We start from the raw sequence: 15,367 nt of genomic DNA on the forward strand, positions 1-15,367 counted from the left end.
CTGGGCTTCCCCTGAACAAGCCAGACTGGGAAGAAAGGAGGAGGCTAATTTTTATGGTCCCCACACTTTACTCTGTGCAGTGGAAGTGTCTCTGCCCTGTGGAGAGAGGGCTCAGGGGCCAAAAGGCTGGGCTGGGCTTTGCCCCGGGCTCCCACCTAAGCCTTGGTTTCCTCATCTGTAAAATGGAGTGATAGCCTCCGCCCTTCACTGAGGCTGGAGAATTCTGTGACAGCAGCAAAGGTCACCAAGCTCAGGGCCAGCACATGTTGGTGATGTGTGGGTGGAGGAGGCTGGCAAGACGCTTGACCCCGGGCTCCCTTGTTTGCTCTTTCCGCTTCAGGGTGGGTACAGGGACACAGAGGAAGGATACAGATGCAGATGCGTGGGATGGGGGTGCAGCGGGCATCTAGAGCACTTGGAGGCGCAGGTGTCTGGGGCGGTGGGATGGGGTGGGCTTCCCACCACAACCCTTGGATCAGGTATATTAGGGGCCTGTGACCTGCCTTGAAGGTGGGGGGGGGGGATTCAGGACAGATCTGGAAACACCGGAGGAGCCTCCCCTGGCCACCACGAGTTACTCCACTTCCTTTATAGGCAATGGGCCCCTCACTGGACGTCCTTGTCGTGCTTCAGTCCTGTCCGGTTTTACACTCTCGCGTGCCATGAATCTATACTTCCCCTCACCCTTCATTTCACTAGGCTGTGGGTCTGGAGGGCAGGGGCTGCCAGCCGCTCAGAACCCTCTCAGGGGTCTCGTGCAGGGTAGGTGCTTGGTCAATGTGGGTCACTGTGAAACACCTTTGTGCTTAAGTCCCTCGAAGCCTGACCCGGGTGAATGGATTTGGACGGGCACATGCAAACCCTCTACAGTTTAGCTCCAAGCTCCCTTCCCAGCCTTTTCTCTCATAAACCCAGCTAGGGTTTTCACTAGTCCCCAAACACGTGGCACCCCTTCCCACCTCTGCGCTTTTGCCTGCGCTGTTCTCTCTGCCTGGGACGCCCTCTCTCCCTGAATCTCTGTGTGTCACAAATCTTTCCCATCTTGCACATGAGACGCTCTCTGTTCAGGAAGCTATCCTTGGTCCCTCCAACCCAATGGGACACCTCCTGCAGCTGCTGAGCCCTTCCTTTTATCGCTTCACTCACTCATTTATGCAACAAACAGCTATGGAACATCTAATTGTTCCGGGCAGGGAGGATACAGATAGGATGAAGACCCAAGCCCCAGAGGCATTGATCTGGTTGAAATGTGCTTTCCCCATAGATAAAATAGCTGTGAAAAAAGATTCCTTCTTTTGCTAAAATTATCCTAGATATTTCTCACTGAGGAAAACCAGCCAGGAAATGGGTGCTTCCTGTTTTCATTAAATAAAGGCTTCTAAACATCTGTTGTTTGTGGTGACAGCAGTTGTCTGTGACTCTGAGGGTTCCAAACACCCCCGGATAACCCGGCAAATCCCAGGCCGCTGCTCTCCTGATGGCTTCATCCTCACTGGCTTCCATCAGGCTTGGAAAATGCATCACTGTAGCATCTTGGGGGAGGGGGGATTTGCAACCCTGTTTTTATCTGTTCTGTCCTTTGTCTTCTCAAGGGAGGAAGGCAATATGAGCTTCTCCCCCTTGACAGACGGGGAAACCGAGGGAGGGAGGCCGAGTTTCTTTTCCTGCAGCAAATGAATCTGACCAGGCTTGTGGGACCCTAGAGGCGGTCTGGGTGGGGATTTTTTCTCTGGCCGGCCTCACGGTTGTCCTGGCAACATACACAAACATGCTCACCAGAGGCAGGGACCCTCTCCAAAGGTCTCCCAAGAAACTGGTGACTGTGGCTGCCTCAGAGGTGGGCACTGGGGTCTGGGGGTGGCATGAGGGGCTGCTTCACCCTGTTTGTGCTGTCGAACCTTTTGAATTTGGCTCCATACATCACCTAGCCTAAAAAAAACAAACAAATCAAAAACCACACCTGCCTGTCTCCTCAGGCCCTGCGTCCACCCCCGCCCCACGGGAGATGCTGAGTCAACAGGTCAGAGCTTCAATACTTTCATTTTTTTTTTTTTCCCTGTGCCACGCAGCATGCGGGGATCTTAGCTCCCTGACCAGGGATAGAACCCACGCCCCGTGCAGTGGAAGCCCAGAGTCCCAGCCACTGGACTGCCAGGGAAGTCCCTGAGCTTTCATACTTTCAGGTAGCATCACCAGTAACTCCACGGTGCCCCTCACTTGTTGACGTCCAACTTTCCTATTGTTCAGATGGAAAAACTGAGGCCCGGGGCAGCGATACACCGGAGGTCTTCTGTGAAGGAGCGGCAGGGGCGGGATGAGAACCCATGTCCCTAGACTGCTGTGTCCCTCCAGTACGTCCCTGCCCTCCAACACAGTTACAGCTTCCAAACCCACATCCCGGGGTGAGCCCAGGGGAGAGAGAAGGTCACCCACAGGGATGTGTTGACGGAGGGAAGCAAAGAAAGGCATGAGAGTAAGCCTCCCAGGCAGCTGGCTCAGAACCTTAGAGCTGGATGGGACCTGAGGGGCCCCCCGGCCGACCACCCATTTTACAGATGAGGGGACTGAGGCACAGAGAGGAGAAGTGGCTTGTTAGTGGCAGAGTTGGGGTTGGATCCAGGCCCCCTTTCTCCGACATAGGCTGAACGTGTTCCCAGCCCTGCTGGGTGGACAGCACCCCCTCCCAGAGTCTGTGCCTGAAGCCAGCTTCTCTGGATGATCTTGGTGTCAACAGAAAATGCCAGGGAACCAGCTCAGCCCTCTCAGGCCCTCTCTCTCCTCTCCTCACCCTCCTGACTCACAGCCACTTGCCCTCTCGTTTTTGTGGCCCCGAGGAGAAGGCCCCAGGCAGGAAGGTAGAAAACCTGTTCTAACCTGGATTTGGTGAGCCACTTACAGCGAGACTGTGGGCACCTCACTGTCCCTGTTTGGGCCTCTGTGTTTTCTTCTGCAAATTGGGAGTGTGGGAAGGAGTTTGGAATAGATCAGCAGTTCACACCTGGAGTCAGGCCCCTCTGGTGGATTTTGAAATCAGTTTCGTGGGTGGTGACCAGAGTTTAAAAAATGAAAAGAAGAAATAGAACAGAATAGAAAATACTTCTGTGCATCACTTTACTTTGTGAGAGTCGTATTTTGGTTAAGTGTGTGTGTTTGCTGAGTCCTGACATAAAATACATTTCTTATCATTGGGGTCACGGCCAAAAAAGTGTGTGTCTGATGCCACTTTCCATACGTCCCTCGCCCCAGGTGATGAGGCAGGGGCTTGGGCGTGGAACTGGAGGGGGGTCTGGGGGCAGGAAGGATGGGGGAGCCACAGGCCGGCCTTGTACACTGCGCATCTCGGTCGCCTGTAAGGAGATAACACATCACAGCAAAGCCCGAGCCCATTAGCAGCTGGTAATGAGCGGGCGTCCCACAGGGAGACTGGTAAGCGGCTGTGTGTCCAGGGAGAGGTGCAGGCTGCAGGCAAACGCATATGGGCTCCGGTGCCAAGCACCGGGGGCATTAATTGCCTTTGCTGTTTTAGGCTCGGGGTGGGAGTGAGGAGGCGTGTGTGTGTGTGTGTGTGTGTGTGTGTGTGTGTGCGCATGTGTGTAGAATACTATTATTGTCCCTAGTCTTCAGATGAGGAAATGGAGGCTCAGAGAGGTTATGTAACTGGCCCAAGGTCACGCAGCTCGTAATGCCAAGGGACTCAAAATCCCAGGTCTATCTGATGCCCGAACTCACACTTTTGACCCTTCTCCCTGCTGCCTAAATGTGAAAGTCCACGTCTGTGACCTTCAAGTTTCACTCAGTCTTTGGAATGCAGAGTCTTACAACAGCGGGGCCAGGAGCTTGGAGGGCATCTTGCCTGCTCCCTTTCACTTGAAAGAAGGGGACATGGAAGCTCCAGGAGGAGCAGGAAACAGCCAGAGGCCCCAGAGGATGGTGTCAGGGTAAGCGGGGGACACTGAAGTTGCCCCTGGTGGAGGAAGGCGGCCCTGAGACAGGCTGGGACCTGGGACCGTTCGCTGCAGTGCTTGCACCTGGACAGACGTCTCCTCGAGCAACGACATACAAAGAAACTATAAGCGACCAAAAATAACCGCGTGCATGCCCAGCTGGGGCAAATTATAGACAATAAGATACAAAAAAGACCAAAAGAACCCAACTGCCACTTCCGAAGAGTAGGGAGCAAAAGCAGGGTACTGCACCTGCCCCCTGCACACAACACCACCAAAGGGGTGGGCAGACGACCTCAGCCACCCCTTCGGCCCGACCCCTGGACACACCCCTACCGTCACCCCACAGAAGGAACCAAGAGCAAAGGAACCTGTTACTTGTTCTCGCTCCCCCCCTGCTGCAGCAGGAGCCCCAATAAAGCCTTGCCTGAACTTCTTGTATGGCCGCCTATCAATGTCCATTGATTAAGGGGGCCAAGAATCCTGGTCAGAAACAGTCCCAAGGGGCAGCATCACCAAATCCCACTGCCAAGGCCAATCTGGGCCCAGCAGCATTAGTCCTGGAGGAAGAGGAGGCCAGCCCCTCCCGTGCCGTGCCTCTCGGGCTCCCAGGGTGAGCGAGCTCGCTCTGACTGCCCACAGCAGCGTTTCGGAGATTCGAGGCAGCTCTCTCCTCTTCCCACACCCTCTTCCCAGCCTGGGCAGCTCGACCGACCACGCATGTCCCATCCTTCCCCAACCCTGCAAATTCCCGGCACTGAATTCTTGGCCTTCCCCCCAGATGCAGATTCAGCTAAAGGAGACTGAAGACCCACTGTCATCTGAGCACCCCAGTAGGTGCACATATTACATCACTTTTCTCGATCTCTACGGGGAGGGGGTGCTGTCAGCCCCCCTTTCCCTTCTGCTTGAGAATTTGAGCTTTGGTTAACTTTCCAGCTCTGTTCCCCTGGAAACCTGATAGAGGCGGACTGCCCGCTGCGTCACTAGGGAAAACTAGCTGGTAAACTTGGTCTGGATGGGGAGAACTCTAAATGCTGATGGGGAAGCCCACATTCGGGGTCTTCGAGTGTGGTAACCTTTGTTATTGGGCGTCTCCTTTGCAGGGACCCTGGAATCTGGGCCTATGGATTTGTGACAGGAGATCCTGGCTCCTCTGAGGCTTCTGGGGCAGGGCAGCCTTCACGGTAGAGCAACGCCGGCTGGCAGGCTGTGGGTTGCACCCCACGTCCCAAGCAGATAAGTGTGGCTACGCTGGCCTTAAGAGTCTGAATGTTTAGGAGTAGGTACAGAGAAGACCCCGTGGGCCTTGCAGGGAAACCGAGGCTTAGAGGGGTGAGGCGACGTACGCCAGGTCCCCCAGCAGGCTGGACGCCCAGCTTCACCCCCTTCCCCGAGCTCCACGGCGGGGCACCTGCCTCGGGCCGCACGGGGTCCTCGATGCCCACCACGCAGATGCAGGTGAGCTCGTTGAGGATGTCATTCTCGTTGTCCCAGTCGGGCTCGGGGCTGCTGGGTAAGTCGCGGTAAGCCACGCAGATGGTGCGGAGCCCGTCGCAGGCCATGGGCTCAATCACCTTCTTCACCATCTCGTCCCGGTCGCGGGGCCGGAAGACCCGGGGCTCACCCGCCCCGTTGAGGATTTTGCAGCACCTGGGGGAGGTGGGAGGGGTCGGGTAAGGTCCAGCCAAGGGCCCAAAGACCCTCCCTCCGACGGGCTCGGAGCTCGCCCCCACCTCCCCAGTGACGTCCCACTGGCCGTGGTTGGTCATCCCGGGCTCGTCCAGACCATCTCCCATAATGCTTCAGGGGTGGTCCTGGCCCCTGGGCCCCAGGCAGGGATGAAATCAGGACCAGCCAAAAAGAAACCAGGCGGCCTTGTTGTAATATCTGCCCCAGGCCATTTCAGCAAGAGCAGATCTACTTTGCTCTGTTTCATCTTCACAAGATTTCATCTGAAAAAAATAGTTCCACAGCGAAAATGGTTTTCAGAGGGCATGAAACCTCCGCTAGTGGTTCCTGACCCTGCCTGCGCATCAGGATGGCTTGGGAAAGCACTGAATAACCCCCGCCCTGCGGGCCCCACGCCAGAGGTTACAATTCAGTTTCTTGGGGGCGAGTCCAGGAATCAGTGTTTTTTTTTTAAAAGCTCCCTGGGGCGATTCTAATGTGTGACCAGGGTTGAGTCCCCCTCAAGGTACAAATGGGTAAACTGGAGCCTAGAGAGAGGGGCTGACTTGCTTAGTTCTCCAGGCTTACTTCTGGCACCTCAGTCAGAGGAGACCGGCTCACAGTGAAAAATCATGCCGTCTACCAACTCCACGCTCAGGGAAGTGACATGAGGGGGCTCTGACAGTGATAATGGGAAGAACTTCCTGATGAGCCAGTGACTTAGGGAGGAGAAGAGGGAGGACTCCCTGCAGAAACGTTTAAGAGGAAACAGTAGCAAAAGCCCTGGGGGAGGGCACGTGCAGGTGGTCTTGCTGCGGGACGTTGGGCACGGCCCTTCCTGTGACCCTGGGTGCCCCCGGCCCCTCCCCGCGGCCTGTGCCTGCGCCCTGCCCCCCGCCCCCGCTCCCGCACCGCTTACTTCTTGAGCACGATCTCCGAAGCGCCCTTGCTGTACATGCGGAAGCTCTCGTCGGGCAGCTTGATTACGGTGCTCATGGACTTGCGCACGGAGTTGAAGGTGTAGACCTTGTACAGCTTCTCCTCCGGCATCTGGCTGCGCACAGGCTCGTAGTCCTGCTTCAGGTCCAGCACGAAGCCCAGCAGGCCGCACTCTGTTTTGTTGCCCACCTGCCGGGGCAGGGCGCCCTCCTTCTCCGGGGGCTGTGGGGAGAGGCGGGGTGCTCACCGGGCTGCCGCTTGCCTGTGGGTGGGGCCACCCCTCCCCCGCACCTCAAGCTTCCGCGTCCCAGACCCAATCCGGGCTCTGTTTGAAGGGAATTAAGCAAGATCAGCTGTTTAAAAATTATGAACTATGTCAAACATAAACCTGTGACCGAATAATAAAAAAAATTTGTGCACAGACCCTCCAGTTCTGGAGAACCTTAGTTCTAGGCCATGTTTGCTTCAGATTTTTCTTTTTTACGAAGTAAAGCCTAACAGATAAAGTTGAATCCCCCTATGTACCCCTCCACATCTGCATAACGCACCCCTTGTCCCAGAAAGAAACTCTAACTTAAATGTGGCATTAATCCTTGCCCTGTGTGTTTTAACTTTTTATTTTGAGATAGCGCTAGTTTCACAGGCAATAAGAAATAACACAGAGAGATGTCATATATCCTTCATCCCGTTTCCCCCAGTGCTCACTTCCTGTATGACTGTAGCACAATGTCACAACCAAGATGTTGACACTGATACAATCTAACCCGCTGGATTCAGATTTCACCAGTTTTAGTGTACTCCTGTGTGTGTGTGTGTGTGTGTTTAGTTCTGAGCAATGGCATCACATGTAGATTCCTGTGACAACCATCATCAAGACACACAACAGTTTATCACAGCACTCCCCGTGCCACCCTTATATGACTGCAGTCACCTCCCTCCCTTCCCCGTCCCTGCCCCTGACAACCACTAAGCTGTTCTCCAGCCCCATCATTCTGTCATTTTGAGCATGTTATATAAATGGGATCATACAGTATGTAACCTTCGGAGACTGGCTTCTTTTCACTCAGCACAATCCCCTGGCAATGCGGACAAGTTGGTGCATGTGTCAGGAGTGTGTTCCTTTTCATGACTGGGTAGTATTCTGTGCTCGGGATGCAATGTCCCTGGTGACTTCAGTTGAAGTTGAACCAAATGCAACTGCTATTTTTGTATGTCACAATGGCCAACCATTGGCAATTTCATGTAGTTTAACCTAACGTACATATGTGCAGCACTGTTTTGCATGTTGAAAATGTCATGTAAGGAGGCTGTACATATTCTTCCGTAACTTGCTTCACTCATGTAACATTCAGTTTTTGAGAGTCATCCCCATTCACAGCGTTAGTTCGTTTCTTTTTAACTGGACACCACAGCCCCTGCCCTGAGCCTCAGTCAAACCACCGACCACATCTCCCCAGCGCCTCTCACTTCTTGGTGTGGCTGACCGAACACGAGCTGTTTCATGCCTCTGTGCCTTCACCCCTGCTTCTTCCTTCCCTGCCAGGCAAACTCCTCCTTGCCCTTTAAGGACCAGCACAGATATTTCCTTGTCTTTGAAAATTGCTTTGTGGGTTTGTCACCCCGAGTAGGAGTTGTTGTATTCTTTCCCCCCTGGGTTCTCAGGGCCAGCACAGAGCCCGGCACACAGTAGGCATTTACTCATTGTTTGCTGGATGGCTCAACGCAGACCAGTCTGGGGTGGGGGGAGGCACAGGCGAATAGGTAAGAACGAGACGCCTCCGTGTGGGCGCTGATGGTGGGATTGGCAGGCAGCTGTGGGAAGTTCATAAGGCAGGTAAACTCACCTCCCATGGGCAGCTGCCACACGTGCATGTACACGCTCAGACCACTGGTATAAAATTAATGTGCAGCAACTCAGGTGGAGCTGGCTTTGGGAGTGGTAAAAGCTACCATGGACAAACCCAAACCCCAGAGAGATACTGAAGAGGAATAATACCTATGAGCATTCTGTGTCCCCCGACCCCGCCATGAGTGGCTCTCTGTGGGTCTCAGACCAGCCTTGCACAGGAACCCTCTGGATCCTCACCCTCAGCTTCCTTCATGCTGTTCCAAAGAGCGGCAGGCAAGAAGAAGACGGAGTCTAGAAGATGTTGCACGGACTGGCTGTGCGGGGGGCAGGACGGCAATAGGACATGTCCCTGGCCAACTGCCCCACCCACAGTTAGGACTCGGGCCCCGGGAGCAGACCCGAGCCCTGTCGGGTCATGGGCATTGACCTAGGCGTACATACCCTTAGACCGTAAGCTCTTGTCCTCAGTTTCCCCATCTGTAAAATGGAGTGGCTCTAGCAGATGATTTCTAGCTGAGAGAAAAATCAACCCACTCCTTCAAGTGGACGGTGGATGGTGGTGAAGGATGGTAGAACAAGGCAGAGCTGCAGGTCCCTCAGAGGGGGTCTGGGGGCCGCGGGTCAAACCTTAGAACACCCTCCCTGCTCCATGCCACGTTCAACTATGTCCAGGCATCATGGGCCTTGGAAGGCTCCCCACACCCAAGCTCTTCGGTGGGATTTGATCTGGAAGCAGAGGAAATATGACAGTTTCCCCTTTCTGATGTTTGGGAAAAGAAATTCTAAGCACTCCCCTTAGTCTCTGCAGTATGCAGTTATGTTGTGCTTTTAAAATTTATATATTTATTTACCTATCATTTTTTTTTTTTTTACAATTTTATAATTAACCTTCTGGTGATTTCCAGGGTTTTATGTATCTTCCACAACAGTTTTTTCCCCCCTCCACTAATGAAAGAAGATGACGACACGGAGGACTGAAATAAAAATGCCTAATTACTTATTTGCCCAAGAGAGCTAAGCAGTTATGCCTGTGAAACAGGCAGCATTTTATTACCCTCTGTGAGATATTTTAATTTTCCCCTAAAAGGATTTCAAACAATCTATGGTTGCAAATGGCAGAGCTGCCTCCTCCGTAATTCAATTTGTTACCATGAACTTGGGCTCTAAAATCGCCTACATGCATTATTAAGAAGTAGGGACTCGCCCCTTTTTTCTTTTGGCTTTTTTTATCTTGACAGACCCAGAGGTTTTACTATTGCTGTAGACTTTCCATGAGGCTTGCTCTCCAGGGCTCTAATTCTGTAAGGGAGTTAAGGCGTTGGTTTTGAGGGGCAGGAAGCAGGCCCGGGGGGAAGTGATTTGCTCCTCATCACAGACCTGCAGGGGGGCAGGCCTGGGGCTACCCCCAATTCCCCTGATTCCTAGTGCCACACTGTATCCAGCACATTTCCCTGTATGGGCACTAAGCCCTTTGGGAGTGCTGGGTGCAGCTATGGGTGTAACTTTGAGAGGACAATTCATGCTCTTGTTTTGGGATGCTTGGGGGTCACTAGAGCTAAGACCAAGGAATGATGACTTGAAGAGTGGCAAGTTATAAATAACATCTGCAAAAATGAGATGAAAAAAAACATAGCCAGCAGGTACTGCCTCACACTCATGAGGATGACCATTATCCAAAACAAAACAGAAAACAAGTGCTGGCGAGGATGTGGAGAAATTGGAACCCTTGTGCACTGTTGGTGGGAATGTAAAATGGTGCAGCTACTGTGGAAACCAGTGTGGAGGTTCCTCAAAAAACTGCACATAGAATTATCATATGATCCAGCAATTTTACTTCTGGGTATATACCCAAAAGAATTGAAAGCAAGAGACTTGAGAAGATATTTGTACACCCGTGTTCCCAGCAGGATTATTCACGGTAGCAAAAAGGCGGAAGCAACCCAAGTGTCCATTGACAGATGAATAGATAAGCAAAATGTGATCTACACATACAGTGGAATATTATTCAGCCTTAAAAAGGAAGGAAATTCTGACACATGTTACACCATGGATGAACCTTGAGGACATTATACTAAGTGAAATAAGCCAGACAAAAAAGGACAGATACTGTGTGATTCCACTTACACGAGGTCCCTAGAGTAGTCAAATTTATAGACACAGAAAGGAGAAGGGTGGGCGCCAGGGGCCGGGGGAGGGGGAGGGGGAGTTAGTGTCTAATGGGAACAGAGTTGCAGTTGGGGAAGATGAAAAGTTCTGGAGATGGGTGGTAGGGATGGTTGTACTATGTGAATGTACTTAATGACACTGAAGTGTACACTAAAATGGCTAAGCTGATAAATTTTAAGTTATGTGTATTTTACTACAATGTTAAAAAATCCTCAACACCCCCTCCTCCCTGTCCCCCCAAACCCAGCAACCACAGCACCGTAAATCGCAGCAACTGCCGTAGGATGACATTTGTGAGAGCGCGTTAGAAAATGACTTTTGGCTTGCTGGCTGTCTGCGGCGGCCTAGCCCACTGCCCCTCACCCCTCGAGAACAGGCACTGGCAGAGGAGCCTCCCCGACGCCCAGATGGACCGTCAGGCGGCCCCGGCAGCTGCAGCAGTGACTCTGCTAGCTCTTTGCTAAGCTCTTCACGCGCAGCCTCGGTTGTATCCTCACGGCTCCCTAGCGGGCAGGCTGTTATTATTCCCATGTGCCCAGGGAGGCCCGGAGAGACCGGGTCACACAGCTAGTAAGTGGCCGAGCTAGGATTTGACCCCAGCTGTTCTCGGCTCTGAGCCCACACAGCACATGCTCTCCCAGAAGCTCTGCCTCTCTTCACTAGCATTTGAGATGGTTGGTTAACTAGGTAACTGGTGGGTGACTGGTTTAGAGCCCATGGTCGGGGGGCGGCGGGGGGGAGGCCTGTCTTGCTTAGCTTTGCTTCCCACTTGGGGTAATCAATGAATATGTGTTGAATGAATAAATGAATAATTTGGTGTCTGTGGGTGTGGAGAGCTGCCAATGGGAGGCCAAGTGGGATGGGATTTTGTCAGAATTTTGGCCTCCAGAATTGTCATCTGAGGGTCTGCCTCCCCAGGAGCCTCTCAGGTTGCTGGGCCTCGAGGAGCAGCAGGGGGCAGAATCACGGACTTTCCCCAGAGACTGCAAAGGCATAGGGCAGGGTGTGTGTCCTGAACAGCTGGGACAGGCTGAAACGCCCTGGGGAGACACACTCTGGAAAGCAGGTTTCCTGGGGACCTTCCCGAGCTTGCCAATGCACTGTGCATATGTGTGCATGTGGTGTGTGTGTGCTGTGTGTAGTGCAGTGTGTGGTATGTGCATGTGGCGTGTGTGTGTATATGTGTGCATGTACCTGTGTGATTTGTGTGTGGGGGGTATGTGTGTGGTGAGGGTATGTGCTGTATGTTTGTGGGGTGTGTGTGTGTTTGGTATAGTGTGTGTGTGGTATGCGCATGTGGTGTGTGTGTGTATATGTGTGCATGTACCTGTGTGATTTGTGTGTGTAGAGTATGTGTGTGGTGAGGGTATGTGCTGTGTGTTTGTGGGGTGTGTGTGTGTGTGTGTGTGTGGTATAGTGTGTGTGTGGTATAGTGTGTGTGTGGTATGCGCATGTGGTGTGTGTTTTGTGTCACGTGCACAGGGTGAGAAGGTGGGATACAGGGATTAACAGTGCTGTTAAAAATCAGAATTCCCCATTCAGGGTTATGTGCTTTAAACTGTTCTCCTAGGGATGGTGTTTGCAAAAACAAACAAACAAAACCAAACAGAACCAAAACGGCTGCTGAATCCAACACAAAGGCCCCTGTCACTTCACAGACCAGAACGAAGGGCCGCCCCATCTCTCCATCTTAATGCCCTGCTAAGCCACTTCCAGGGGCTTCTGCGCCTTCTGGAACCCCTGTCTTGGTCAGAGCCCCTCGCAGAGCTGGCTTGACTCGGGGGTTTGAGGTTCATTGGAATATTTCGTTGCACCCTGGGTTTGGAGCCAGATCTGAGTTCAAGGGCCGACTGCTTCCTAGAGTCACCTCCCCACTCTCCCCTCCTCTCAGGAGCTCTAGGTCTAAGATTTGTGAGAAACACAATCAAGCAGATCCTTCCTGCCTTTGGGGGTCATGGGGGCTCTCTGTGGATGAAGGCACCTCAGTTTGGGAATGGGGTAGACTGAAGACCTGGAGTTTCTAACTAGGTGAAGTTTGGCTTATTTATTCAGGAAAACCATCCTTCCAGGCAGATCCTCCCTGCTCCTTCTTCCAGAACCACTTCAGGGACTCCAAGGAGATTTGTTTTTCTTTCAGTAGTTGATGTTTCCAGAACATACGCCATAAACTTCCAACAATTCGGCTCCACAAGTGCCCATCTTCATTTTAATAATTCAAATGTTAACTGTAGTGTCAACCTACGTTAAAAGAGGTCTCATAAAATATAAACTTAAAGTCCGCTTGGGTGGTTTCAGCACACAGAATAAACGTGGGTGGAAAAGGAGAATGCTTTCCCAAGAAAGCGCAGTGCCTCTAAAGTCTGAGGAAGGAGCTATTTCCGTTTGAAAGCTCAGCTGCAGCTCAAGAAGCAGCAGGGCTACAAGAAGAAGCTAGCAGAAGTCTTGACGTTCAAAGAGTCGGAAGCGACAAAGCAAATCTGAGGGTGTGCCAGGATTTCTGAGGTGGGGAAGCAATTTCTGACTAAAAGATGATTCATGTAGCTTCCCTCAGAGGGCAAGTTTAGTTCCTAATGGTTAGAAATAGGAGTGGAAAGAAGAAAGTTCTGCCATCCGCAGAAGGGATGGGGCATGGGGTTGAGGCTGGCCCTCTGAGAGGGGCCTCCTGGGTCACTTTTTCTGGCCTTCCCGCTGGCAGCCTTGGCTGTCACACCACCCTCCACCCGTGCCTGGGTGGTTCTCAGCATTGTGATGAGAAAGCCTACTAAGGGCTTATCTGCTGCCACCCAGCTCCCCCTCCGCCTTCCCAGCCTCGCCTCTCATCATTGTGGCCCTGGGAAACGTCCAGGCCACAGACTGCCACATCTCCTGAGAGGTCTCTGGGCTTTGGCAGGCTGTGGCCCTGCCTGGAATGACCTTGCTCCCTCACCCGCTTGGTAAACTCCTCCAGAATTCTCTGGGCTCAACTCTGTCACTTGGTGTCAGGAGCAGCCCTGGGCAGGTTACTCGATATTTATGCAGCTCTGTTTTCTTGGCTGCAAGACGGGAATTGTCATATTTGCCTTGATTACCTGGAAGGGATGTGGAGGGTCAAGCTAGACAGTGGCTGGCAAAGCAAACTACAGAGGGTAAGGCTCAGAAATAATAATAGAAGTAATAAGGGTAACAACTGGAGCGGACTGAGCGTTTGCTACATGTCAAGCACTGTGCTGACAGCCACATATACATCTTCTCATCTGATCTTACAGCAGCCCTGGAACTGCCTCAAGGCAAAGGTGCAGCCAGAGGACTTGCAGAAGGAGTGGCGGTGAGCTGTGCAGGCTCTGGACCGGACAGACCTGGATGTGAACCCTGGCTCAGCCTCTCCTCTGCTCTGGGGCTCTGGGCATGTTCTTTAACTCCTCCCAGCATCAGTGTCCTTATCTATGAATTGGAGATGCGATGTCACCTACTTCATGGGGTCCTCATACAAGGCAACATGGGTTAAGCACTCAGCAATGAGTCTGGCTAAGTGAATATTAGTGATTATGATTAATTGTATACTCATTTTACAGATTGGAAAACAGAGGCTTGAAGAGGTTAGTTAACTTGCTCAGGGTCACACGGGTGGTAAGTGCTGCAGCTGAAGTTTGAATCTTGGTCTGTCGGACTTCAGAGCCAAAGCTCCTAACCTCTGCTTACTGGATTGGGTGTCAGGACATCTGGATTCTAACTCCACTAACCCACAGGGTGACTTGGCCCAAGTCGTCTCCCATTTCTGGGCCTCAGAGTAAAGTGAGGGGGCTGGACCAGGGGGTCCTTAAGGCCGGCGAATCCATGTAGGTTACACCTACACAACCTACCCCTGCAAATACTCAGCTAGTTTTAAAAAAAATCTTTTAGAATAACAGGCACTAGCTAATTTGGAAGTCTCTGGATCAACGCAGACTAGAGAGTTGAGGGCAGTTTCAGAAGAGATTCGCTCGGCATGCTGGAGGTACCAAGAGAGCACTGGTATTAGCCGTGGGACTGGGACCAAGGCCAACTCCTACTTCTTCTGCCACAAGAAAAGGAAAGCAGAACATAGAGGTAGCCCTGTCCTGAGCCTCTTATCAATTCATATTCACCCATCCACCACCCACATAGTCATCCGTCTGTCTACTCTTCCATTTACTCATCCATCCATCCATCCACCCACCCACCCATCTCTCCATCCATCTATCTATCCATCCATCCCTCTCCCTACCTAGTCCTCATCTCACTGATACCTATCTATAAATTTATTCACCAGTCAATTCACTGACCTCACCCGCCCAACCAGTACTTCCCAAGAGCCTATGCTGGGGGGAGTAGAGATAACTCAGCTGTGTCTCTCCCTCTCAAAGAGCACACAGCCTGCATCAGACTGCAAGAAGACACAGAAGAATCGGCACCTTCTTACAGGGGGAAATACAGCCTTGCCCATGGTCTGTTTCCCAGGCCAAGCTCATTTCCCAACCAAAGCTTATGGGTAGTGTGGGGACATTGAGTGCCTTTCCTGCCCGTCTCCTCCTGCATGGTAAGGATGTTTTGCAGTCTAGATTTCCCAGACTGGTCTGGAGGGTGGCTGGACTTCCACCCTCGACTGAGCAGCCTGTGACTCTTCTCAAAATTCCTCTAGGCCTAGAAGGGCAGTCCCTGGGAGCCCCTTCTCCCAATATGGCTGACAGCCCTGGCTGTGAATCTGACCCTCTGGACTCCAGGCCTTCCTTCCTGAGACCAACCAATACTAAAGATGCTGCAGGATTGGTTTCAAGGACCAAGAACCTAATCTGGACACCCT

General features: G+C 52.3%; 1 protein-coding gene across 5 annotated transcripts in view; it reads right to left on the minus strand.

Moving 5' to 3' along the window:
- The window catches only part of ATP2B2 (ATPase plasma membrane Ca2+ transporting 2), a 352,425-nt gene that overhangs the window by 24,917 nt on the left and 312,141 nt on the right, over window positions 1-15,367 (minus strand). For all 5 annotated transcript variants that reach the window (XM_059940372.1, XM_059940370.1, XM_059940375.1 and 2 more), the window contains 2 exons: window positions 6,535-6,776; window positions 5,363-5,597 (listed from right to left, as the gene is read on the minus strand). In XM_059940372.1, coding sequence (XP_059796355.1) covers window positions 5,363-5,597; window positions 6,535-6,776 — 477 coding nt within the window. The remainder of the gene's footprint in view (window positions 1-5,362; window positions 5,598-6,534; window positions 6,777-15,367) is intronic.

Source organism: Balaenoptera ricei, chromosome 11, assembly GCF_028023285.1.
Source record: "Balaenoptera ricei isolate mBalRic1 chromosome 11, mBalRic1.hap2, whole genome shotgun sequence".
NCBI lineage: Eukaryota > Metazoa > Chordata > Mammalia > Artiodactyla > Balaenopteridae > Balaenoptera > Balaenoptera ricei.